Source organism: Rhinoraja longicauda, chromosome 22, assembly GCF_053455715.1.
Source record: "Rhinoraja longicauda isolate Sanriku21f chromosome 22, sRhiLon1.1, whole genome shotgun sequence".
Taxonomy (NCBI): Eukaryota; Metazoa; Chordata; class Chondrichthyes; order Rajiformes; family Arhynchobatidae; genus Rhinoraja; species Rhinoraja longicauda.
In genome coordinates, this window is record NC_135974.1 from 28574108 (window position 1) to 28601734 (window position 27627).

The 27627-nt window shown below is 41.5% G+C and overlaps 1 protein-coding gene across 4 annotated transcripts; it reads right to left on the minus strand.

Moving 5' to 3' along the window:
- Positions 1 to 7611: 7611 nt before the first annotated feature.
- On the minus strand, positions 7612 to 27513 carry rnf114 (ring finger protein 114). 4 transcript variants are annotated; one of them, XM_078419010.1, is made up of 7 exons: positions 27426 to 27513; positions 21894 to 22079; positions 17104 to 17254; positions 16190 to 16296; positions 13923 to 14034; positions 9160 to 9267; positions 7612 to 7976 (listed from the first exon to the last, which is right to left on the minus strand). In XM_078419010.1, exons 2-7 carry the CDS (start codon positions 22019 to 22021, stop codon positions 7905 to 7907), a joined length of 678 nt encoding a protein of 225 aa, XP_078275136.1. In that variant the 5' UTR covers positions 22022 to 22079; positions 27426 to 27513; the 3' UTR covers positions 7612 to 7904. The 4 variants fall into 4 exon arrangements, with proteins under 4 accessions (XP_078275136.1, XP_078275138.1, XP_078275137.1 ...); XM_078419012.1 differs by lacking the exon at positions 27426 to 27513 and adding an exon at positions 22742 to 22786; XM_078419013.1 differs by lacking the exon at positions 7612 to 7976 and adding an exon at positions 8557 to 8660.
- Between the last annotated feature and the right edge of the window lie 114 nt (positions 27514 to 27627).

The window sequence follows — 27627 nt, forward strand, 5'->3', positions numbered from 1 at the left end:
CGCACCATTGAGAGCTTCGGAGGAATAGACTGTAACAAATAAATAGACAACACCCGTTAAAAATACAAGATTGAGCTCAATGGGTTATTACATTTTGAAATGCATCTCGCAGGATGTTGCAACTACATAATGTTTCACGGCGGGAAACAGAAATGCCTTCTTTATCATAATCGATTTGATGTTTGTAGGTTAATTGGCTTGGTAAATGTTTTTTAAAAATTGTCACTAGTGGGTGTAGGATAGTGTTACAAATAGTCCCTGGTGGGCTCTTCGGAGGTGATGCCCACAAGAAGGGTCTCGACCCAAAACGTCACCCATTCCTTCTCTCCTGAGATGCTGCCCGACCCGCTGAGTTACTCCAGCATTTTGTGAAATAAATACCTTTGATTTGTACCAGCATCTGCAGTTATTTTCTTACACCACAAGATACAAGATGTGCAGTAAAATTCTACTGAACTGTGGGCAAAAGGGGGAATTTTATTGTCCCTAAATTCTTGTGACAGTTAAATACCATTGGATCACTGAAGTGAGTTGGAAGTGAAAGAGACATATTTCCTTCATGCTGATCTGTTAAAGGCTTACGGTGGATTTAATTCACGCGGCTTTCACTACAAATGTAAAAAATGTCATTTGTAAATTTTAAAGGGTCACTTTTTTTGGTGAAAACATTGATCAAGTTTTGTGCAGTAAAGGCGGGGCACTGGTGTCCAAACGGAAGAGACGTCGAAGATAGACACAAAAAGCTGGAGTAACTCAGCGGGTCAGGCAGCATCTCTGGAGGAAAGGAATGGGTGACGTTTCGGGTCGAGACCCTTCCTCAAACTGTAGAAGAGACTTCACATCGACCTCAGGATAGATGTCGACTTGTTTACCTCCGCTTGCAGTGTTGAGAGCAAGGTGTGCACAATACCTGGGATGCCACGCAAGTCGTGTCTTGCTTGTTTGAAGACGGTTCGGTTCTTATTTGCAGTCGTTGGCGCGTTCAACAAGAATGCACGCAAACAAAACATTGGCTTGTGAGTCAGATTGTCTCAGACAATGTCCCCTCCGGCTTCGGGCCACGTGTCGGGACAGGATGCACCTGCCGGGCGTACTTGCTGGTGATCTCATCCAGGTGTACAGGCAGGTAGGGCAGGCGTTTGTGTACAGGTGCAGACTGCGATAGGTATTCTGGGCGGGGGGGTGGGGAGGGAGGGGTGAGGCACTGAGACCGCAGCAGATACAAGTGCAGAGGATATCCCGAGCTCCGGGGCAGATGGTTGAGGTGATTAACACATTGACTCATCGAGTCAGCAACGCGAAACATGGGGAATTGTTTGAGAAGCCTCTTTCTTTTCTCATCCGTCTAACGACCGAGATAGAAGCTATGCATTAAACAAGACATGTACAAGACGTGTACCTTTCTGTAGGTACCTTCAGCAAACAACTTGCCAGGAATCGTGCCCAAAACTGGAACGCGATTTTGCCCCAACGTGTTGTTAGAATAACAATCACATTGAGTAACAACATTTTTCCCAAACATCATCAAACCGAGTAATGATAATATATAAAAGAGAAACATTGTGTTGAATTTACCTCATCATTTTCGATTTGTTGCTAAGGTAGTTTTCTCTAATAAAGGGGTTTCAAGGGTTATGGGGAGATGGCAGGAGAATGGGGTTGGGAGGGAAAGATAGATCTGCCGTAATTGAATGGTGGAGTAGACGATGAGCCGAATGGCCTAATTTTGCTCCTATAACTTATGAAATCAACACTCTGAAAAGACCAATGTGTCTGTAACATGTTGTATTTTGCATTTATTTGAATGGTAGCTGGACTTTGTCGGAACCAGAATGGGGCATTTCAGGCCACACACACATCATAAAATGTATTGCCATTATGGCTCTGATCTGTAACCCAATGTAACAAGACTATGGAGACACTAGACACTGCAGATGCTGAAATCTTGAACAAAAACAAAAAAAAACTGCTGGAGGAACTCAGCACGGCGGGCAGCATCTGTGGAGGGAAAATTGGGCAGATGTGTTTCGGATTGGGACCGTTCTTCAGACTCAGATGTTTTGGGTTGGGACTCATGAGGAAGGGTACCGAGTTGAAACATAATCTGTCCACTTCCCTCCACAGATGCTGCTTCACCTGTTGAGATCCTACAGCACTAAGTTACATGAATAAGTTAGCTTCATGTGTATTAATTTACTTGGCTAAACTAAATCTGCCATCAGAGTTCATTTAATCAAGTATTAATGTGGTTGTGGAAGAAAGTTTCGAAGTTTTACAATTTGAATCATGGAAAGGCTTTGATTTATTTAATTTAGACCAGAAGACCTATTCTTTAAACTCCTCAATCCATGGAACTTGTTTCTGTCTATCAATAGAATTGGTTCTCCTTCATATCTTGAAAAATGTGATGAATTTACTGCACAACTTCCCAAAGTCCTAGCAGGAAACCTACTCCTAGTTTGTAGAATCTTTCCTTGTAACTTTATCCTTGGGTTCCATGTTTGAGTGTAAGACGCATTTTCTTCAAGGTCAGTATATTGTTCCTATGGCATGAGACTCTGAACTCCTCGTGGTATGGTGGTGCAGCTTAACAAGGGGATTCAAATAGCTGTCACTTTTCTTAGACCCTCTTATACTGCAATCCTGTAGAATCCTCATTCATTTTTCCTACATTTTTTTTGTATTCTTCCTTTCTTAAGGAATTTAAGAAATCATTTCTTTTGATTTCTTAAATATCTCAGCACTTGACTCTCTTGGGCAACTCTTCATAGCTTCACAAAGTAGAAAGTACATTCTTCTAATTGTTCTAAGTTCAATGTGGATAAGCTTGTGTCGTGATCCATTTGCCACAGATTCACTTAATTTATGAATATCTCTTTGTTATTGAACAATTCCATCTACATTGATTGTGTTAGCACTGATTGGTTCAAACCTGTCTGTGCTGTGTAATTGATAATTGGGCTGTGGAGAGGGCTGGGAAAGTATATGTGTGGATAGATGGCAGCCAATTTCCCATATCAACTCACTCTCACAATTCTGTGCGAAGTCAGGGGGGGGGGGGGGGAACTCAACCAGCCTTGGCTATGCCATCGGGTTGGAGTGCAAAAGGCTCCTATCAGACTGGTACCTGAGGTGGAACTGTGCTGTGCTCTGATGAGCATCATATTTATTGTGTAGGTCTAACAGGATTTCATGTTACTAAGGGATGGTGCATACCTATAAAACAGACTTGTGTAGAAAGGAACCGCAGATGCTGGTATATACCGAAGACAGACACAATGTGCTGGAGTAACTCAGCGGGTCAGGCAGCATCTCTGGAGAAAAAGGATGGGTGATATTTCAGGTCAGGACCCTTCTTCAGTCTGAAGAAGGGTCCTGACCTGAAATGTTACCCACCCCTTCCCCAAAGATGCTGCCTGACCCGCTGTGTTTCTCCAGCACTTTGTGTTTATAAAGGTGTCTTGGTTTCATTTTAACCTGACATGATACTATGTGACTTCCATAAAAGCTTTGAAAATATTTTCCACTGGAACAATGAAATAGTTCAGTTTAATATATTATTGTCACGTGGACTGAGGTACAGTGAAAAGCTTTTGTTTGCGAGCGATCCAGTCAAAGAAAAGACTACATGAATACATGAATACAATCAAGCTGTCCACAGTGCACAGGTAAAGGATAAAAGGTATAACATTTAGTGCAGGATATAACAGTAAAGTTATGTAATACTGAAATAAGACATTTGTAGATTAACAAATAATACTAAAATGCTTTTTCTGTAATTATGGACCCAGATCTTTAATTGGAATATTTGGTAAATTCATAAAATGAACCAATTAATGAGGTGTTTGTTGTGCCAGGCATTTCAGATATTAACAATGGCCATTTAAAATAATATTCTCAGAATCTATTGTGATGTAGGATGGATTGTTCCAATTTGTATGGATGTATTTCAAACACTGCCAATGGTGACATCTGCTGGTTATATTTGGTATATCACTTCTCCATTAATAATCTCAGTTTGAATGGGAATAATTGAAGTTTTGCTGTCGATGCTCCCATTAGTAACATTAAACCCTCTCCTACCATACATTTCATGACAGTATTATGATCAGTTGCGATATCATATCACGGCAAAGCAAAACTTTCAAGACAGCATCCGAACAAACGTATTGCTAGTGTTTAAAAAACAATTCTTTAACCTGGTTTGAAACATAGAGAGCTTTGCACATTTTTATCTAAATGTGCCAGTGTTCCTTACAATCTCTTTTGATAATTTCAGATAATTAGTTAACATTATCACCTCTTCTAAGCTTTTGTTATCTTGCTCTATCACCCCCGCTGTCACTTATTGCCTTCTGTGTTTCACTTTCACACAGACCATGTCTTTTGTTCTCTCCCCCATTCTGCATTTCTGTTTCAAAATGCCAGAGTAACTCAGCAGGTCAGGCAGCATCTTTGGAGAACATGGACAGGTGAAGCTTTAGATCGAGAACCTACTTCAGACTGATTGTGGGTCAGGGAGAAGAAAGTTGGAAAAGGGAAGAGGCAGGACAAAGTGTGGCAGGTAATAGGTGGACATCGGCGAGAGGAGGTTTGGACAGGCTGATGGTTGGACCAAAGGCCAGAGATAAGAGCAGAAGGTGAGAGACAGGTTTGGAGTTGTGGATTGTGGAAGGAAAGTAGCGGTGGGGGTGGGTGGAGGGTAGATGTAGGCCAGAGTCCAGGTGGGGTGGGGAAGGGCAAAAAAGGGTCAGGGGGCTGGTTGGGGAGGGTACTCTTTCAATTCTTATGAAAAGGAGTGAGTTGGTTTTGTTTCTTTCCGTTCAGATACTGCCTGACCTGCTGAGTATTTCCAGGATTTTCTTTATTTATTCCCAATTTCCAGTGTCTGCAGTGTTTTCCTTGTTCTACTCTTAGAATTCATTACTTTAGGCATCATTTGCCAGATAGTAATGATGATTCGCTTAAAACTCTACCAAAGCATACAATTTTCAGAGTAATTTACAACAAGATTATATTCATAAAAAGCTGACGCTGACGTTCATGCCAGCTCGAATAATTTCCCTGATTCTGTTTCTCAAAGCTGTAGAGGTAGGCTGAATCATTACAGCAAACCTATAATCTAGGCATTAAAATTCTGTGAAGTTACTGTCTACTTTGTCAAGTGATGGGTGCCATCATTATAAGAACGTAAAGTTTATGAAACATTTAGACAGGTACATGGATAGGACAGGTTTAGAGCGATATTGGGCCAAACGCGGGCAGGTGGGACTAGTGTAGATGGAACATGTTGGGCTGAAGGGCCTGTTTCCTTGTTCTATCACTCTATAACTCCCTAAGTGCAAATTCTGGCCCATTCTTCAGAACACGTAAAGCACTTGAGAACTCAGGCATGCATGGAAATTCAGCAGAAGCATATCCGATCAAAGAGGAAACATTCTAGAGAAGGGATGAACCAACGATGGCTAATAAACAAAATTATGGAGGGTATTGACTCTATGTGGTACAGGTGAGATCACATCAAGAATACTGTGAACAATTTTGGTCTCCCTTTTGAAGATAAGATCTTATCTCATTGGAAGTGATTCAGAGAAGGATTTCAACGGATAATTTTGCAAATTAGGAAGAGGTTGTTCTGCACTTAAAAAATGGAATTTACTCCTTAGAACTTTGAAGAACGAGGTGAAATTTATTGCAACAATTTTATCTCTGTACCGCCCAACTCTCGACATCAGTCTGAAGAAGGGCCATGACCCGAAACGTCACCTATTCCTTCTCTCCAGAGATGTTGCCTGTCCCACTGAGTTACTCCAGCATTTTGTGTCTATCTTCGATTTAAACCAGCATCTGCAGTTCCTTCCTACATATTAAATTAATGTTCTGGGTCTTTATGTTAAATGCAAGATGCAGTGTAGATTGCATATTATTCATGTTATTCTCAAAACACACTAATTCAAAGTTGTTAATGTCCAAAATGGTTCTTCATACAGGAAGGGAGAATATGAAATACACATGTAAAGGTTACTTATCAGTTTAGCGATTTCTCAGTGGATGCAATGCTGGAGTCAGAATATTTTCTATGTCCGCGATGGTAATTCTAGCTCCAAAGCTCCCTCTAGTGTGTTGTTCAGGCAAATACAACTGTTTGAAACTTGGCTGCTGGAAGGAAATAAGGAATGTGTAGGAAGGAACTACAGATGCTGGTTTGAACCGATGATAGTCACAAAAAGCTGGAGTAACTCAGCGGGACAGGCAGCATCTCTGGAGAAAAGGAATGGGTGACGTTTCGGGTTGAGACCCTTCTTCAGACAGGTTAGGGATAAGGGAAACGAGAGATTTAGACGATGGTGTAGAGAGATAAAGAACAATGAATGAAAGATATGCAAAAAGGTAACGATGATAAAGGAAACAGGCCATTGTTAGCTATTTATGATGGTTTTTGGAGAATCCTTGTCATTCGCCATAGCTGGAAGCAATACCATTTTCTAAGATCGACACAAAATGCAGGAGTAACTCAGCAGGGCAGGCAGAATCTCTGGAAAAAAGCAATAGATGATGTTTTGGGGCGAGACTTTTCATCAGACCGAGAGTCAGGGAGGGGGACCATTTTGTAAAATCTTTTTAAGACGGATCCGTCTGAAGAAGAGTCCTGACCCAAAATGTAATCTATCCATGTTCTCCAGAGATGGTGCCTGACCTGCTGAGTTACTCCAGCATTTCTTAAATCATATGGTGAATTGGGGAATAAAAAGGCATGAAGGGATTGAGATAAAATACAGTAAAAGCATTTCTTTAATGTGACTTTCCCTTCTAATCATAATTCCACACATCATTATTTTAGAGTCAGAAACATTGTTTACAGAGAATTTGCTTCGGGAGTAATTATGGAACTTTAAAAACTCATTCCTGAATGAACCAACCTTTAGTTTTTAAATAAAAAACCAAGTGCTGGAGGAACTCAGCGGATCAGGCAGCATCTGTGGAGGGAATAACGTTAGACTTTAGAGATACAGCGAGGAGACAGGCCCACTGAGTCCACGCTGACCATCAATCACCCCGTACTATCCCACACACTAGAGACAATTTACAATTTTACAGAAGCCAATTAACTTACAAACCTGCACATCTTTGGAGTGTGGAAGGAAACCGGAGCACCTGGAGAAAACCCACGCAGTCCCTGTGATGGTGTGGAAGTCGCGAGGAGGTCGAGATCGGACGCCTTAAGGGGACTTTTGGGGGGGATTCCAAGTGTGCTCTTGTGATTTTGTCCGGATTACAAGAGGCGCCGGACTATTAGTTGCCGGAAAATCGGTAATGGACCTGTACTTAAAAAAGAGTATTTGAGAAAATTGATGTAGAAGAATTCAAGGAAACATTAGATTATCACTCGAGGAAGTGAAGAATAAAGGATTGTGCTGACGGTGGATCGGGGGAAGGAAATTTGAGCGATGTATAAATTATAGTAATTCCGATGAGATCGTGGGAAAGGGAAACTTCCATACTAATCAACAGGATATCATTTTATTAGCAATAATGAAGAAGCCAAATCATTACGTACCTGAAATCCAACTAATATTTTATTAATCTTTTCAAAAGCTATTTCAAGCTGTCCATTAATACAAATTACAAGGAAGTATAATTGGTATTTAATCAAAAGTAAATATACCCATTACCAAACATCAAGATTAAAGTGCTGTAATAACCTTCAGATAGATATATTTTTCTTATAATATTACCATAGTATGTCAGATTTATGATACTTTTTTTCCTTATTGGTGTATATGTAACTAAACAATCATCAAAAGTGCACAGGATAGATTTAAGCACATATAAAACCTCTACAGTAGCAGTATTCAGACAATGAACTTCAGCTGTTTATTTTAGGTGAGAAAAAAATTGATATCCTAATATCTCATATCTTGGAGTGAAAGTTCAATAGCTTCCTGAAGCATTTCATCTTCATCCACATTATAATCCTATAAAAGAAAGTGTATAGTTATTTATAATCATTTGCTTAACAACCCGGATATTAGAGCATGTTGATTGAGCTAAAGCTGAATGTTTCAACTTGAGACATTTGTGGAACGCGAGGTTATAAGCACAGATCCAGCATGTGATGTGCATTGTGGTTTATCCAAAGTAAGCCAGAAAACCAAACCCAATTAAAGAACTAACTTAAAACTAAACTTACATTTAACAATGCCATTCGTAAGCAGACCAAGTAGTTTATGCCCGATAATTAATTGCAGGTACTATCGCAACGTTTAAGAAACATTTACACAGGTATATGGATAGGATAGGTTTGGGTTAGAGGGTTATGGTCAAATGTAGGCAGGTGGGACTAGAGTAGATGGGGCATGTTGGTTGGCGTAGGCAAGTTGAGCCGAAGGGCCTGTTTCCACGCTGTATGACTATGCTTCTCTCTAATTACTTCTCAATTGTAATTATGACTATGGAAGGAATGCAGAGAACAATCTATGTATAATAAGATAACTGGATCAGATTTAGGCTACTGATTAAGGGGTAAATGCTGGCAGAATATCAATGTCTAAGCTACCTTAATGGTGAATGGCATCTTGAATGTGCATTGAAGAGACAGGCAGAATCTCGGTTTAATATTTCATCTGAAAGATGGCATTCTGGAGCGTAGCACCCCATAACTGTAAAGAAACATAGCTTATAGTGAGCAGAGGAGTGGAAAAAGAAAACTCCACACCTACTCCACTCAAGGGAACAGCCTGAAATTTCCTAGAGGAACTTCCATGCCTCCAGCCTCAAATGCACATTGGAACTTTCTTGAGGAGCATTCCTGTCAACCTGGTGGCATGGGTTTCCAATGAAAAACAGGCCTAGGTTATGAGAAATAGTTTACTAGCAACCTCTATACAAAGAAGGTCACAAACGCATCCTCTGATCTTGTGGATCAACACTTCCTTGCCTCCTTCCCAGCCTCCAATCTTACAGTGGAGTTAGAGTTTCTCCAATATGTCCAACTTCCCAGATGCACCCCGAACAGTTTGAGGGAACTTCATACCCACGACATTTTACTAGGGTTGGAGGCTGAAGTTCTTGCAGATGTGGTCTTCTGTAAGAGGGCTTTTTCTATTATTTTATTCATTTTATTTACACTCTAATTTCCTGAAAACAGAATGTACATACCACGAAAGTATCATATGAAAATTTATGACGAATTTTCAAATGTTGTATCAAGTCTGCACTTCTGAAGTTTGGGTCACCCCATGGCATGGAGGAGCAGATTGGGCAAACCTGGTGAGAAACAGAGTGCAAGGGTAACTTCAAAGCACAGGAGCTGCATGCAAACCTATTTGAATAACATCTCATCAAAAAGGGTTTAATAGTCCTTCAAAAGGTTCAATGCAAAAATGTGCATCATACAAAATATCAGGTTTAATACACTTAGCAGCAGTTTCCTGCAAAATTAGATATACAGCGATACGTACTCTGCTGGAATATTAGCAGGTGATTTGCAACAGATGACCAAGGAAGTGTGGAGCCCATAGTGGGCCATTGTCGAGTCCAGGTTAAAACGTGGTTGTAGAGTCGGAGAGCAGTAGGAACCACAGAGCGGGAGCAGTGAGAGAGGACCCCACAGAAACCCTCGACAATGGGCCATTATGGGCTCCACCCTTCCATGGTCAACTGCACATCATACACAGGTTGCGATATCACCAACGCCTCTTGTTCCACAACAGTAACAAACCCTCCTCCTGTATTCAATTCTTCACCCTATAACGGCCAGGAAGAGTACGTCCAGGTGGGTTGTAGAGGTCTCATGGCGCAGTCGACCACGTCGCTATTTGGAGAGCTAGGAATTCGCAGACAGAGTTTGTGTCAGGCAGTAAAGGAGATGTCAGAGGCAGCAGGTGGATTTGGTGGATAAGAAGCTGTATCAGTTGGGGGCAGAAAGGAAATGTATGACATGTGGTATCTGTATTTCTTTGTAAGCGTACTCTGTGTAAGTGTATCCCAGTTTTATGTGAGGTTGATATTTGTGGCGATAATCTGTTTAATGATGGGTTAGGATAAGTGGAAGACAGGATGCAAGTATTTAGCATTTCCTTGAGTGAATGAATCATCTGTAGTTTCCTTTATTTAGTAGATACTGGTAGCATAGATGGTGAGAGCAGGTATTGAGGTGGGTGGTTCCGGGTCGCCAAAACTGTCGAGCCTTCCCATTGTTACAATCGCAGTGTTACAAAGTGGGTCCATTCCCTGACATTTCTGGTACTCTACTAGTCACTGGCTTCCTTTCAAAAAATAACCTGTTTATTCCTGCATGTTTCACTTTAGTCAACCAGTTCTCTGTCCACGTCAATAAATTATCCCCAGTCCCATGCTTTGTTTAGTTTAGTTTAGAGAAACAGGCCCTTCAGCCCACTGAGTACGTGCTGACCAGCAACCCCTGTACACTAGCACTATCCTACACGCTAGGGACTATTTACAATTTTATTTCCGAACTAATTAACCTACAAACCTGTACATCTTTGGAGTGTGGGAGGAAACTGAAGCTCCCGGAGAAAACCCACACGGTCACAGAGATTTTTTTTTAGATTTTTTAGATTTAGAGATACAGCACGGAAACAGGCCCTTCGGCCCACCGGGTTCGTGCCGCCCAGCGATCCCCGCACATTAACACTATCCTACACACACTAGGGACAATTTTTACATTTTCCCAGCCAATTAACCTACATACCTGTATGTCTTTGGAGTGTGGGAGGAAACCGAAGATCTCGGAGAAAACCCACGCAGGTCACGGGGAGAACGTACAAACTCCGTACAGATGGCGCCCGTAGTCAGGATCGAACCTGAGTCTCCGGCGCTGCATTTGATGTAAGGCAGCAACTCTACCGCTGCGCCACATTGCCGCCCCTGTACAATCATGGGAGAATGTACAAACGCCGTACAGACAGTATCCTTAGTCAGGATCGAACCCGTCTCAGGTGCTGCAAGACAGCAACTCTACTGCTGCGCCACTGTGCTGCTTCAACTTAGCATGTTTCAACGTAGCATGTTAATGTCTTATGTGGGGCCTTGTTGAAAGCCTCTGAAAGTCCGAATTCACCACGTCTGCTGGTTCTTCCCAATCTCTCCATCAGTTATATCCTCAAAATATTCTAGTAAATTTGTAAAGCACAGTTTCATGCTGGCACTGACTGATCCTGTTTCTGTTTTCTGATTGCTCTGTTGTTGCATCTTTAACACTAGTCTTGAGCAGTTTTCCCACAACTGATGTTAGGATAACTGAAATATTTTCCCTCCTATTTGAAATAATGGGATCCATTAGCTACATTAACATCAGATCCAGAGAACACTGGAAAATGTCCAACACTTCTTCCACTGTTTTGGCCAAATACTTAAGTATTCTGAGATGAAACTATTGGGTTCTTAGGATTTATCTGCCTTTAATTCCACATATAACACCATTTCCTTATTCATATCGATTCTCTTTAGTTTCTTGCTCTCACTGGATTCTGGGTGCCCAACATCTTAGGGACGTTATTTGTATGCTCCTTTGTGAAGACAAAAGTATTTGTTTGATTGTTTTTGCAGTCACCCGATCCTCATACTATTTTCTCCCCCTTAATCAGTCCCTCTACTGAGTTCTGAACTGTTCCTAGTCCTCAGGTTTACCATCTGTTAAGCGAAAGGGCGTTAGGATATTGCACAATTTAGCCTTAAGGGACTAACGCTAATTTAGAACAGATTACATAATGTGAATTCAAACAGCAAAAACAGCGCAGTAATCTGCCATTCACCTGGTCCTCTGCCAACATTTCGAGAGGGCTAGCTCATTAATATGAACCCCTTGGTCTATCATTATACCTTGGGATCTTTACCCTCAAACACTAAGCCATTCCATTTTGAACTTTGATGTTGAGTTTATTCCCATCATGCAGTTTTGAAAATAACAACCTGTTGGGAATCTCTTTCTTTCTCCCCTTCAGTTTATCTTTAACTTTTTAGCTGATTAAAATGAATTATGTCTTTTCCCGTATTGCCCCACTGCCTCCAGAAATAGTTTCCCCTTCTTTATTCTTTTAAAACTGAAGATTTTTATGGAATTCTATCATCTTCCTGCTCATCTTTCTCTGCTTTAAGGAAAACAATCCCAGTTACTCAGATTTATTTTTCACATAACTGAGATTTCTTAGACCCTGGCACCATTCCAGTAGGTTTCCTCTCCAATCTCTCTCAGGACTTGTTATTTTTCCAATAGCAAAAAATGCACAGAGTACTCCAGCTGGGTCCAAACTGGTATTTTGTTACAGTTTTTCATGATTTCCAGGCTTTATGTAAAAGAAAAACCCTTGAAAAATTCTTGATTCCACATGCCTTTTAAATAACCTCTGCAATCAAATGCACCTAAACTACATGGATATGCATATGTATCGAAAGGAACTGCAGATGCTGGTTTATACCAATGACAAACACAAAGTGCTTGAGTAAGTCAGCAGGTCAGGCAGCATCTCTGGAGAAAAAGGATGGGTGACATTTGGGGTCGGAACCTTTCTTCAGACTGAAAGTAGAGGGGAAGGGACTAGAGGGAGGAAAAGGCCAGAACAAATCAGGGCCGGCCACAGGTGACTAATGAAGGGTGGGTGCCCTTAATGGCCCATTGTTGGCTGTGGTAGGGTGATAACACGGATGAGAATGTGGGAATCAGTAGGACGATTAGGGTGGGGGAGGTGGGGGGAGAGGGACGGCAGGGATTACTTGAAATTAGAAAAATCAACGATCACACTGCTGGGTTGAAGGCTGCCCAAGCGCATGTATCCCCAGGTCTCCATGTTCCTCAAAACCCAAGAAAATTGTATCATAGAACAAGGAACAATACAATACTGGAGCAGGCCATTTGGCCTACAATGTCTGTGCTGAACATGATGCTAAAACCAACTCTTATCTGTGTGCACATAATCCATATATGCCTCTATTACCTGCATATCCAAGTGCGTATCTAAAATTCTCTTAAATGCCACTATTGTATCTGCCACCACTGTCACCCCCAGCAACAAGCCCCATGCTTCACCAAGCTCCATATAAAAATACTCCGTATAAGGTATTCACCGTGCTCCGTATAAAAAAATGCCCCGCAAATGTCCTTTAAACTTTGCCCCTTTCACCTTAAAGCTATGCCCTCCAGTATTTAATATTTCCAGTCTGGGAAAAAGGTTCTTACTGTTTACACCATCAACACCTCTCACAATTTAATACTTATCAGGTCTCTCTGCACCCTCTGGCAATCCTGAAAGAAACAATCCAAGTCTGTCCAACCTCTCCCTGTAGGACTCCATAACATTTGGATTGAGTGAAATTCAGCATTAAAAAATTGCATGAAATGGATTAAATCTCCTCTTACGTTCCCCAGTGGAAAATTGTACTTGGTGATCATGGATCGGAAAAAATATATATAATAATATACTCTATCTTCAGCTGGCAGTTTAAGAACAGGAAAGGTATTCTTAAGCAAAAGGACCCACTAAGTGCTGGAGTAACTCAACAGGTCAGGCAGCATCTCTGGAGAACATGGATAGATGATGTTTTGGGTATCCTTAACTCTAAAGGATTCTGAGTGAAATGATTGTCAGCTGTCAAAAAAGTCCCCAACATTAACTGAATCATTGCTAATTTAACATTAATTCAATTTTACAATTTGAACTCAATTAACAATAACTAAATAAGCACATTTGAACATACTTTATGATATCACAGTGGCTTGGCGGGATAAATATATCACCACAAATTGCATTACCTGCAAGCTAAGGATATTTTCATGTTAAATTTAAGCATGACAATTAAACTATATGATCTGCAATAAATTGGTGCTTTGGGGAAGAGGAATAGTATCCCAGTAAAGTATTTGTTCGAACTTACTCAACATTAGTATCTTTGTTAAATCTTACCTTTTTTGCATATTCTCCAGCATGGCTTGAAATACAATGCTCAACCAAGCCATCTTGGTCCAAGTTTTTTGCGTTGCAGAATGGGCAAGTAAAAGTAAAACGATTGGGCATGCTACAGAAAAAAAGACAAAATATAACATTTATTTTAATATTTAGGGAATGTATCTAATACTAGAATAATATTTTGTAAAATCATTTGGCAGAATAGTTGCTGCCTTACAGCGCTAAAGACCCAGGTTTGATCCTGACTACAGGTGCTGTCTGTACAGAGTTTGTATGTTGGCCCTGTGACCGCATGAGTTTTCTCTGGGTGCTCCGGGTTCCTCACACTCCAAAGATGTACAAGTTTGTAGGTTACTTAGCTTGGGTAACAATTGTAAATTGTCCCTAGTATGTAGGATAGTGCTAGTGTACGGGGTGATCGCTGGTCGACGCGGACTTGGCGAGCCGAAGGGCCAGTTTCAATGCTGTATCTCTAAAGTCTAAAGAAAAAGCATGGCTTCCATTTGCAATTTGTCCAGCATTCAGTGGCACTAACTGAGGTGGTAATTGAGATGCTACGAATTTTCAGGGGGTGTAGGGTGGGTCAGGCAGTGATGTAATCGCCCTATGCTATTTAACCCTCACTGACTGATCCCTGCTGTAAAGTATATTCCTGGAAGTCAAATAAAAACAAAATGGATGGACTTGGCTCCAATTCAACTCTGCCTAGTCTTTGGTTATTATAAGCATATTTCTGAATTTTAACTAATTCCTCATGTGTTCTATGCTTTTAATAAAATCTTAGGTTTTTGCCATGGCATCATCTCCAGTTCAATTCAATCGCAATTTGTGTTTCACAACGATGCTCCATCCTCAACAACCCTGTGTGGCCCAAACATTATCAATGTTCATGGGGGCTACACAATGCAATTTATATGAAGAACCTTTGCTTAAAGTAAAGGTTACTTGCGATAGTGATCGAGGTCTGCGATGTTTGTTTCCTATATGCATCTGACACAATAGTGCATGGAGGTACCAGATATGTGCAGCTGCATTCCATGCAGGCTTGGATGGAACTTCCATGCTTTCTAAAGATAGACACAAAATGCTGGAGTAACTCCGTCGGACAGGCAGCATCTCTGGAGAGAAGAAATGGGTGATGTTTCGGGTCGAGACCCTTCTTCAGACCATGCTTTCTACCTTGCCTGGAGCCTACAGTAGATGCAGGCCACTTATAAAGTTCATGATTTCATGACAAGCGAAACCTGATTTGATTAAAGGGAAGTTGCCTGTGTATGTACCTGCCCTGTAAATTGTTATGGAGCCTATTTTGGGTATCATCATATCATATCATATATATATACAGCCGGAAACAGGCCTTTTCGGCCCTCCAAGTCCGTGCCGCCCAGCGATCCCCGTACATTAACACTATCCTACACCCACTCGGGACAATTTTATTTTATTTTTTTACATTTACCCAGCCAATTAACCTACATACCTGTACGTCTTTATTGAGTACAAACGTTGGGCCATCATGCTACAGCTGTGCAGGTTGTTGGTGAGACCACACTTGGAATAAAATGCACAGTTCGGGTCGTCCAGCTATAGAAAGGATGTCATTAAGTTGGAAAGGGTGCAGAAGAGATTCACCAGGATGTTACTGGGACTTGCAGGCTTAAGTTAAAGGGAGAGGCTGGAATTGTTTTTCTTTGGAGCATAGAAGACTGAGGGGTGACCTTACTGAAGTATGCAAGATCATCAGGGGCAATGATAACGTGAATGTTCAGTCTTTTACTACTGGTTAGAGGACTCATAAATTAGTGAGGATAGGCTGCAGGTTAGAGGGGAGAGATTTTAAATGGACCCTAGGGGCCACATTTTCACTCAGAGGGTAATTTGGATCTAGATCACACTGCCAGAGGAAGCAGATACAATTCTGAATTTCAGAAGGACAGGAAAGGTTTAGAGTGATATGGGCCAAATGCAGATAAATGGGACTAACCTAAAATGGTCAGCATGGACAAAATGGGCTGAAATCCAAAGCTATAGTATAGAATTAACTGCAAATTCATTAAAAAGTGCACGGACAATTACAGCGTCCGAAAGCCAGATCTAGATTTTGGGCCACTGAAAAAAAACAGGTAGCAAATGTAAAATTCAGTCTGATGAGGACTGCATTCAAATATTATTTCTGAAATAACAAAACAGGATCTAAGAATAACAAGATTATAGTTTAATAATTGTGCCTTAAAAGGATAATGTCATCATTCTTAAATAAAACCGACCTAAGGCTGGGATGCTGATCCTTCATTGAAGCTTTCACCCCTTCAGAAATAAACTCTTGATATTTTGCACATGTTGCATTATGGGTCCGTAGCTTACTCATATAAACCTGAAACAAGTTGGAAAATTATAATATTAATAATTGAAAAACAATTACAGTTAAACACCTGGTCTCAGCAAAATTCATGTAAGAATTTTATTACCTTCATGCTGACGTATCCTGCTGCTTATGCATTTTAGTTCCATACCTTTCACTATTTGCAACACTAAATTGCAAATTTACAATAAATGGAAATTTATAGCAACTACAAGCACAATTATCACTGGTTGTACAACCATTTTACTGGCTACACTGGAGTTTGAAGAAGGTCTGAAGAAGGGTCTCGACCCGAAATGTCACACATTCCTTCTCTCCAGAGATGCTGCCTGACCTGCTGAGTTACTCCAGCATTTTGTGATACACTGGAGTTTGAGATACCTTCACCTGATTTGAGCAGATCTGCATTTCTGCAACCAGGCTTGAAGCTTGGGATGATGAAGCTAATATCCAGAAACTACAATATTAGGTTTGCTAACCCCTTTAAAAAGACACCAACCTTGCTTTTTAATCTGCTGGCTCCAGAGGTTGCTGCTAACCTTTCTGAGATACAATGATTGGAGAGGTTCAGATACATGTGTTATGGGCTGCTCTCTACAAAATTAATCCCTGTCAAATCAAGCTCTTTGTTAATTCTGCTCTGGCTTTAAGATGAGAAAGAAGGTATATCCTGGATTCAAAATAGATAATAATCACCTTGTAATCCACTCAAATACAGATTTACTTCATAATTGTTACATACAACGGTCAATAAAGTGCACTCGAACCATCAAATCATTCAGTATTTCTCTTTATATCCTCCATGCAGCCACCACTGACCTGAGTTCCACAACCATTGCAGCTTGTAGGAGTTATTTCTAATTTCCTCTCAATTTCCAAAGCTCTCGTTACACCCTTCAAGGGAAAGCGACATACAGCACAAATGGGCTTTTTTGGCTTCTGTAGTGCAAACAAGCAGCTACTGCAAAATCTATTCAAAAACAAGTTGAAATTGTATTTCAGTTTAAAAGTTGATGTAAGATTAAAATCAGTTCTTCAACAATGGCATTAAGAAGTATTTAAAAAAAAAGAAAAACAGAAGAATATAAGATAAATGTCTTTGTTTTAATAGTTATTGAAGTAGTATACTAGTTAGGAAATACTATTGTTAATAATGAAAGTCAAAATCATCTTCAAGTGAAAAGATCAACCAACCATTTTTAAAAAGCGAGAGTGAATTGCATTAATTATTGCATCACTGCAAGGTATGAGGAAAACACTGGCACTCAAATCCCAAACATAGAAAGAAAGATGAAAGGAAAGGATTAGTGAGGAGAGTGGAGATGAAGGGAAAACGTTGGTTTGGGACAGTTAGGAGATGATGGCTGCATTGAGATTTATATAGAAGATCGAGGAGATTGAGAGAGTATCAAAATAGGAAATGAGCGATGGAATACATGAATGAAAGTGCTAGGAGATGTGAGAATATCATGCAGGATTGGTTTAGGAAAGTGTGGTGACCAGAAAAAGATAGGACGTGTAAGAAGAAGCGCATGTGCACAAAAGGAAAAGACTAATAAGAGTGCTTTGCATGGTTACTACTGGACAGGTCTGGCGAAATTAAATACTCATGAGACAACCATCAAAAATGGAACTTGTTTAAAAAAGCAGGAACCGACAATAAAGTGTAAACTAACTTTAAAATGGCCACAGTATTTTAGTTTGTGTGTAGATAGAAAGAATTGACATCACAATGATGAGTACCGTGACATCTGTTGGCCTGGAAAGATCAGATTCATATTAATGTTATGAATTGAGACTGATGTGTTTGTGATGCAATAGTTTAAGAATAACAACAGTAATGTTTACAGTTTGCACCTTTAACAAAAATATCAAGGTAGGCATTACGGGAACAAAAGTGTCCATGGGGGTAATCATTCAACGACTGCCTTGCAAGTTTCCTTAAAAGTATTAAGGAGAATGAATAATCAAGAGGATCAGAGAGTCTGTGGGAAAATTAAATACAGATTTTTTGATTGTGGAGTTCATTCATACCACGGTTTGACTTTTTGGTTTTCATCTATAAAAATGTGAAAAATACAGCAACTCAAATGCTTTTTTATATATACCAGCAAATCTCTGTGGCAATATATTTTGGAATGTCAACAAGGCACTTTATCATACAGTTGTACACTTGGATCCAGGCCCATCGGCCCACCTCCTCCATGCTGACCATAATGTCTATCTAAGCTGGTCCCATTTGCCTGTGTTTGATCCATTTCTCTCTAATCCTTTCTTATGCATATACCTGTCTAAATGTCTTTTAAACACTGTATTTGTACCCACCTCTGCAGCTTCCTCTGGCAGATCATTCCTCATTCTCACCACCCTCTGTGTGAAAAAGCTGTCCCTTGTGTCCATTTGAAAATTTTAAATGAATGAATGATAATGAATGAATGATACTTGACCGTCACGTGACAAGTCACAAGTGATATTCTTTGTTTTGCATACCCAAAGTATGCAAAGAGTCACCACATAAAGGGCACCGACAAAATTAGAAAGTATCCCGCGCCGGGTCCTCCTGTGTTCTCCCCCCCCCCCCCCCCCCGCCATGATGGTTACCCCATGCCGGGTCCTCCTTTGTTCTCTCCACTTTTCCTTCTCACCTTAAATCCATGCTCTTTAGTTTTAGACTCCACTATCCTGGGAAAAATACTTTGACCATTTACCTTATTTACCCCTCAGGATTTTATGTACTTGGGCAAGGTCACTTCTTAAACACCTATGCTCCAGGCAAAAGAGTCCCAGCCTATCTTGCCTCGCCTTGGAACTCAATCTCTCCAGTCCCAGTAAGGTCCTTATGAATCACTTTTGTACCATTTCCAGCAAATTAAGCTCTTTGTATAGCTGGGCAACCGCAACTACAAATATTGTGGTCTTACAATGACTTCTACAGTTGTCACATGACCTCCAAAAATCCTGTACTCAGTTCTCTGGCCAATGAAGGCATGCATGCCAAACGCCTTATTCACCACACTGTCTACCTCTGACACCATTTTCAGAGAACTATGTACCTGTGCCCACGGATCTTAAAGAAACATCGCCTTCAGAATGGAATTTGCAAAACACACATTGTGCATGAACTACTTTGTCAAATGTATTTGGACAGGTAATCGAATACAGTATTCAGTGAAGTGATAGGGTATCAATTGTTAGGGAAGGGTGGGGGTAGGGGAACATCTGGAATAGAAAAGGCATGGGTGGCAATGATAACTTTGATTGTTTACTTTTTATTGGGCCAAGTCATACTGATGTGGCTGTCTTACAAAAATAAGTCTTGGAGTTGTGCAGACTTGCTGCATATCTGGGATCCACTGCGTGACATTGAAGATAGAACAGCACAGCAGAGGAACAGGCTCTTCGGCCCACAATGTCTGAGCTGAACATATTGCCAAGTTAAACTGATCTCATCTGGCCGTACATGGTCCATTTCCCTCTATTTCCTGCCTGTGTGCCTGTCTATAAGCCTCGTAAATATTAAACCCTCTTAACTATCGTAACTGCCTCCACTGCAACACCTGGCAGTGTGTTCCAGATGCCCACTTACTCTCTGTATGAAAAACGTGTCCCCACACATCCATTAAACTTTACCCCTCTCACCTTATAGCTATGCCATCTAGGGTTGGACATTAAGGTAAAAGGCTCTGACTGTCTAGCCTATCTATGCCTCTCATAATTTTATACACTTCTCTCAAGTCTCCCCTCCACCTCCGAGAAACCAGACAAAACAATCCAAATCTGTTCAACTTCCCCCTGCAGCCGAATCCCTCTAATCCAGGAAGCTGACTGCCTCAGCTTCCATTACTTTCCTGTAATGGGGTGACCAGAACTGCACACAATACTCCAAATGCAGCCGAACCAAAGTCCTATAGATCTGCATCGTGACTTCCTGCCTCTTATATTCAATGCCCCTTGCAATGAAGGCAAGCATACCATAACACGAGTCTGAAGAAGGGTCTCGACCCAAAATTTCACCCATTTCTTCTATCCAGAGATGCTGCCTATCCCACAGAGTTATTCCAGCATTTTGTGCCTATCTTAAGAATACCATATGACATCTGCTCAATTCTGCAGCCACTCGATTCTGCAGCCATGTATTGCTGGGATTTCCCTGCATCGCAATGGGAAGCTGGAATCTCTGAGCTTACACATGTCGGACTTGGCAGGGGCTCGTGACCGTATTCATTCCAATGGGAATGCTCACCCTGGCAATTATCTTTGGTTTGTATTGATTTGCAAATGTGTCTTAATTCACAAACATTTCTTTTGACAACCTTTGTTTTTACAATAATTTAAAATTGTTTTCAAATATCTTGAAGCAGAGACATTTAGAAACTTTAAAAAAAGATGCAGCAAATTTGACAGAGACAAAAGTTGTGCTCCCATTTCTACCTCCTGTAAAAGGTTGTCAGGGTGTGGAGTGGCGTAGCTGGTAGATCTGCTCTCTCACAACGCCAGAGACTTGTGTTCGATCCTGACCTCAGGTGCTGTTTGTATGAAATATTCACGCTCTCCCTATAACCACATGGATTTCCTCTTGGTGCTCCGGTTTCCACCAACATCCCAAAGACGAGCAGGTTTATAAGTTAATTGACCTCTGTGAATTGCTCCTAGTGTGTAGGGATGGGATGTGAAAGTGGGATAACATATAACTGGTGTGAACGGATGATCGATGGGCGGCATGGACTCGGTGGGGCGAAAGGCCCGTTTCAATACTGCATCTTGCAATCAAGCAAGTTTCGTTCATTGTCACGTGTACCGAGGTACAGTGAAAAGCTTTTGTTGCCCGCTAACCAGTCAGTGGAGAGCCTATACATAATTACAATCAAGCCATTCCCAGTGTACAGATACATGATAAGGCAATGTCATTTACATTTACACATAGTAAGATGCATCCGGCATAACTTTACCCATTCCTTTATCATTGCCAGTTTAGGTCCAATATAGAAAGTGAAAGATATATAGTGCCTTTTAAAATAACTAAAAATAGATCGGATTTTGTCCTAAAAAAAAGCAAGAAACAGAACCAGAACTAAACCAAAAATGAAACCTCAAAAATTCAAATCACACTTATAACCTTATCAAATACTGTAAATAATGAAAATGTTTGTCGGCAGTTTTTGGCAAGGCCGGTGCCAAAAAGAAAAGGCGAATTAAGTGCTCCGTAGTTTCTTATCCGTCTCGACCAAAATGCACAAGTGCATTATCAGGTTGCAGTACATTTTATCTATTTAGCAATCCAATGACTACAATGTCATCGTATGAATTGCAGAATAGAAACCATTAACCGAAACAGAATTTTTTTTTGCACAGTTGCCAAATCGTTTGTAAACCCAACAGGTCATGAAACCGACACAGCAATTATTAACACACTCACTGCGGCGTAATGAATATCATATTTACTTTTGTATGTCTACTTAAAAAGCCGACGGTCTGTCATGTGAATTTTCTCGATAATAAATACAACCCGACAAGTTTTTAAACAGACCTCCAAACCCGGCTACGCATCCTGACGTAGTTAACCCAAAATGTGAGGGGAAAAAAATACAACGCAAAAGATTGTTTCTTACACATGGTTACATTCGATGCGCATTGGATTTTCGTAGATTTCTAAGCAAACGGCGCAGGTTAAAGCTTCTTTGTCATCCCCTACTGTATCTTTACATCGTGAGGTGGCTTCTTCGAAGTTCATCGCCATTTCTGCTGCTGTCTCTGTTTCCGCAAATGGCAAACGTCAAATGAAGGCGGAGCTGGATCTGCAACACATGAGGTAGAGAAACAACACTGAACATTGCAGCCGGTCGAGCTGGAGGGGACAACGCCGGTCCACAGCTGCTCCTGACGCCCATGGGCTTTCCTACATGAATGATCATTCCTGCAGTCTCTGGGGGCAGACGTCTGTCTTCTGTATTTATTTCCTGTATCAATTTAAAGGGGGGAACTTATGCTTCCTTTCCTGATTTGCAACCGACGCGTCGTTTTTAAGAAGGCACAATGAACTGCATGCAGACAGACACAAAATGCTAAGAGCATCTCTGCAGAGAAAGAACTGCAGATGCTGGTTTACATCGTCCATCACCTCGGCAAAGAAATCAATGAGATTATTTTTTTTCCTTCAATACTGCAAATGTTGGAAATCTAAAACAAGAACAGAAAATGCCGGATCATGAAACGTGAACTGTTTCTCTTCCCACAGATGCGACCTAAACAGCAGAGTATTTGCTATTTCTATTCAAGAAATCAATGCGCCGTTTCGTAAAACGCAACCTGACCCCCTACGAGATTTTTCATTAGAAGCAATCTGCAAGCCTGTTTGTGAAATATGAATTCGTTGCACGCTTTACACGCCGGTGGCCTTTTGATGTACGTCACGGACATTAATCGCAAGCGAATTCCAGCCCCTGGGTGAAGCACGAACCAGACTTTTGGCTGTGAGATTATTCCATGGAAGCGGCCCCATCCCTCAGACTTGTGTTGGGTGTTCTATAGGCTAAGGTTTGGCATGGCAATAAGATTAGCCAATGCCATCTTCAGAGCAACAGCGTCATTTGAATGATCCCAGCAATTGCATCTGATGGGTGATTTCTATTTTTGGTTAGTCTTAGAGGGTCCTCCGGCGTTCAGCAATTTTGCTGCCTTTAAGATGGTCAAAAACACGGAAAATCGGCCACAATCAGGAAGAATCTTTACCCAATGCTTCAGTCAAGTTTCACAGTGAAAAATGAAGATTGGAATTTATGATGAAAGTAGAAGCTAAATAGAATAAACTTTAAAATAATATAATTGATTTTCAAATGGAAGATATTTTTCATGCAGACGGGAGGGGCTGTTTCCATACTGTATGGCTCTCGGACTTTGATTATTTATGTTGGGCAACCGTGACACAGCTATTGGAGAATGTCAATGACAACAACTTTGGCATATTTGGGTTAACTTATGCATCAGCTAAAATTCCAAAGTTGCTCTCAATTTCACAATGTAATGATAGCGAACACTCGTAAAAAATTGCTATAATTATGACAACGCAATATGTCCATTTGTTCTGTAAAATTAAGGTTGTTTTACAGTAAATGTAAACGTTGTGAGAAAGTATCAAAGGTGAATTCTTGATAAACATTAATATGGTTCATAAATACAGAATGGGAACGATAAGAATTAAAGAGATATTACCCATCGGGGACTAAAATGTTTGCTTGAATGGGGAGGTAGGAGAGAACAGATGTGCAAAATTCTAAGTGAATGCTTTGAAGAATTGACATTAAAAAAGAACAATGTGACAGATAGGCGTCACGGTGGTGCAGCTGGTCGAGCTGCTGCCTCTCAGCGCCAGAGACCCAGGTTCATTGTGACCTCGGGTGCTGTCTCCGTGGAGTTTGCACATTGTTCCTGTGAACCCGTGGTTTTCTTCCAGTTTCCTCCCACATCACAAAGACAAGCAAGTTTGTCAGTTAATTGGCCTTGGCAAAATTGCCCCCTAGTATGCAGGGAGTGGATGAGAAAGGGGTACAACACAAAACTAGTTCGAATGGGTGATCGATGGTCGGTGTTGACTCGGTGGACCGGAAAGCTTGTTTCCATGCTGTATCTCTAAACTAAATTCAATTGGATATAACAGAGCAAGAGATAGATTGGGTGTCAGGGGTTATGGGGGGAAGGCAGGCGACTGGAGTTGCTAGGTCAGCCACGATTGAATGGCGGAGTAGACTTGATGGCCTAATTCTGCTCCGAAAAGTTATGAACTTATGAGATTGATAGAGAGAACATAACAAAGAATCGTACATATTTAAACATCTAGCAATAAGATTTCTGATAGCCTAATGCTGTTAAGGGATCCAGTCACCGAGATGTGGGATGCAAAGTGGACACTTGCTTGGTCAACTTGAACCAGGAGAAGGTCTTTAACTGAATATCACATATATATATATGATGGGCATTCTCTTCAAAATGGGCTTTCAAAATCAGTGCACGCAAGACAAACCCTCCGTGTATTTGGGCAAACTGCTGTCTTCTGTTCAGTTCACTCATTGAAAAGCAGCTTCAACCAGTTTGAACAGGCCCCAAGACCCAGAGTCAAATTCAGCAAAAGCAAGGCCAAGTCCTTTGGCAAATGGTCCCACAGTTTATCTGTTCCCTCCACCATCAAGTCCAATTATTGGAAGATGTTGTGAGATCTGGTTCCACTGAGCAAGGCATTGCAACAAGAATTGGTTGGAGCCAAATTGAAGCAGAAGTTGGAATGTGAGAACATTGCTTTTTCTCGATGACAATCTTCATGTATGAAGTGCTCTCAGTATTGCTGCTTATGCCGCATGTGTGGATCATACCCTGCTCCTACACTACGACAGTACACTATGGCAGTCATGCAAACCATATTCCATTACAGTTGGAGTTCCAAAATTGATTGCATCCATCTGTATATGGTGTACAGATATGTAAAGAAAAGCGGTAAAGACATACCCAACATAGCTCTCATCTATCTCAGACGCCTCTCTTCCCTATCTCGGTCTCCATCACAGGGGACAGAATATCGACTGGCATCTACTACAAACCTACCAACTCCCACAGTTATCTGGACTACACCTCCTCCCTCCTTGCCTCTTGCAAAGACGCTATCCTCTACTCTCAATTTCCATATCTTTCCCATCTGCTCCCAAGATGAGGCTTTCTATTCTAGGTGTCCTCGTTCTTTAGTAAATGTGGTTTCTCTCCTGCTGTCATAGATGCATCCCTCACCTGCATCTTCTCTACATCCCATAGCATTCCCCTTCCCCCCAGACAAAACAAGGATTGAATTTTGCTGGGCCTTACCTTTCACCCCACCAGCCTCCACAAGCTATACATCATCGGCCGACATTTCCGTCACCTCCAACGTGATCCCACCATCAGCAGCACCTGCTCAATCCCACCCCTTTCTGCCTTCCGTAGTGACCGCTCCCATTGCAAATCCGTGGTTCACTCATCCCTTTCCATCCAAGCCATCTCCTCCCCAGCAGGAGATATAACACCTGTCCCAATATTTTTTACCGCACCTCCATCCAGGGACCCCAGCAGTCCTTACAGATGAGACAGACATGCACGTGGACCCTATCCAACCTCATCTACTGCATCGGTGTTCCCATTGTGGTGTCCTGTACATTGGCAAGACCAAACATCAACTTGGCGACCATTTCGTTGAACATTTGCACTCGGTCTGCTAAGGCCTGCAAAACTAAAACTAAACAAAACTAAACTGCATCAAGTTTAGCTTTAGTGTGTGTCAAGTGAGTATGCATTCATCATGAGCCACTATGTAAGAAAATAACTGCAGATGCTGGTACAAATCGAAGGTATTTATTCACAAAATGCTGGAGTAACTCAGCAGGTCAGGCAGCATCTCAGGAGAGAAGGAATGTGTGACGTTTCGGGTCGAGACCCTTCTTCAGACTGATGTCAGGGGGTCGGGACAAAGGAAGGATATAGGTAGAGGCAGGAAGTCAGAGGGAGAACTGGGAAGGGGGGGGGAAGAGAGGGACAGAGGAACTATCTAAAGTTGGAGAAGTCGATGTTCATACCGCTGGACTGCAAGCTGCCCAAGCAAAATATGAGGTGCTGTACCTCCAATTTCCGGTGGGCCTCACTATGGCACTGGAGGAGGCCCATGACAGAAAGGTCAGACTGGGAATAGGAGGGGGAGTTGAAGTGCTTAGCCACCGGGAGATTAGGTTGGTTAAGGCGGACAGAGCGAAGGTGTTGAGCGAAACGATCGCCGAGCCTGCGTTTGGTTTCGTCGATGTAAAGAAGTTGACATCTAGAGCAGCGGATACAATAGATGAGGTTGGAGGAGGTGCAGGTGAACCTCTGTCTTTCCAGGTCCACCTGTCACCAAAGATAAACACAAAAAGCTGGAGTAACTCAGCGGGTCATGCAGCATCTCTGGAGAAAAGGAATAGGTGAACTTTTCGGGTCGAGACCCTTCTTCAGATTGAGAGTCGAGGTGGGAAACGACAGATATGAAAAGGTACATAGAACCAATGAATGAAAGAATGGGATGAATGCAAAAGGACAAATCAAGGCCAGCAACAATGGTCAAGGAAAGGTGGAGCCCACAATGGTCCATTATTGCCAACACTTTGTCCTGCCTCTTCCCTCATCCTGTTTTCTTCTCACCCCCCTGCAATCGGTCAGAAGAAGCGTCTTGATCCAAAATGTTACCTATCCATTTTCTCCAGAAATGCTGCCTGACTTGCTGAATTACTGAATGATGTTTTGTTATCACATGTGACATGTCACAGTGAGATTCTTTGTTTTCCATACACTGGTATGTTCATAACTTCATAAATTCATAAGTGATAGGAGCAGAATTCGGCCATTCGGCCCATCAAGTCTACGCCACCATTCAATCATCGCTGATCTATCTCTCCCTCCTAACCCCATTCTCCTGCCTTCTCCCCATGCAAAGAGCTGCCACAAATAGGGCACCGGCAAAGTTACAAAATATTCCGTTTTGTCACCAATACTCCAGCACTTTGATTCCTTTTGTGTTTAAACCAGCAACTGCAGTTCCTTGTTTCTGTATAATGTGTTTACAGGCCTGTTATGCTGCTCCATGTAAGAATTTCATTGCACCTTTGTCAATTAAACATATGACAATTAAACACCCCTGCTTCTCTGATCCTATTGCAAGTGGACAAGAGAAGTCGTGCTCCTTGGAACAGGCAATCAAATGTTTCATTTATGCAATGTTTTAAAGGGGAAAAAAACTGTGACATTGACAAAACAAAAGTCTTTCACTTTCACTTGGTTTCCGTGACAATAATAATAAACTAACGTCTTGTTGTATTTACTGCAAATTGCTCGCTGCAGTGAATGAAGATAATAACATATCCTATTGTATTTACTGCACTTTTAATGAATACTATATATTTTTTTGTGGGGAAAAGGATATTTTGTTGAACAGTTCGCCCTGCTATTTGTTTACAGTAGGGCATCCAGCTTGTTCAAATTCATTGTTTTTTAAATCACCGGCTATCTGCTGGTTACGTGCAGATTGTGCAGTAAAGTAAAATTAATGCATTGCTAGCGCCTTCGTCAGGCCGACTGAAGACAGTAGTTTATAAACTCACCGGTGACAGAACGCGTCAGATCCCAGCTCGAGTGGTCGCCGGCCACGATGTGCGCAGGCGCAGCGTCCCCTCTCTGACGTCCGCTGACGGCTCCCTACGCAGGCACTGGCCGGAGGGTGTGTATGTGTGTGTGGTGATGGCACCCCGCGCAGGCGCACTGGTCGGTATGTGTGAGATGACTGCTCCCTGCGCAGGCGCGCTG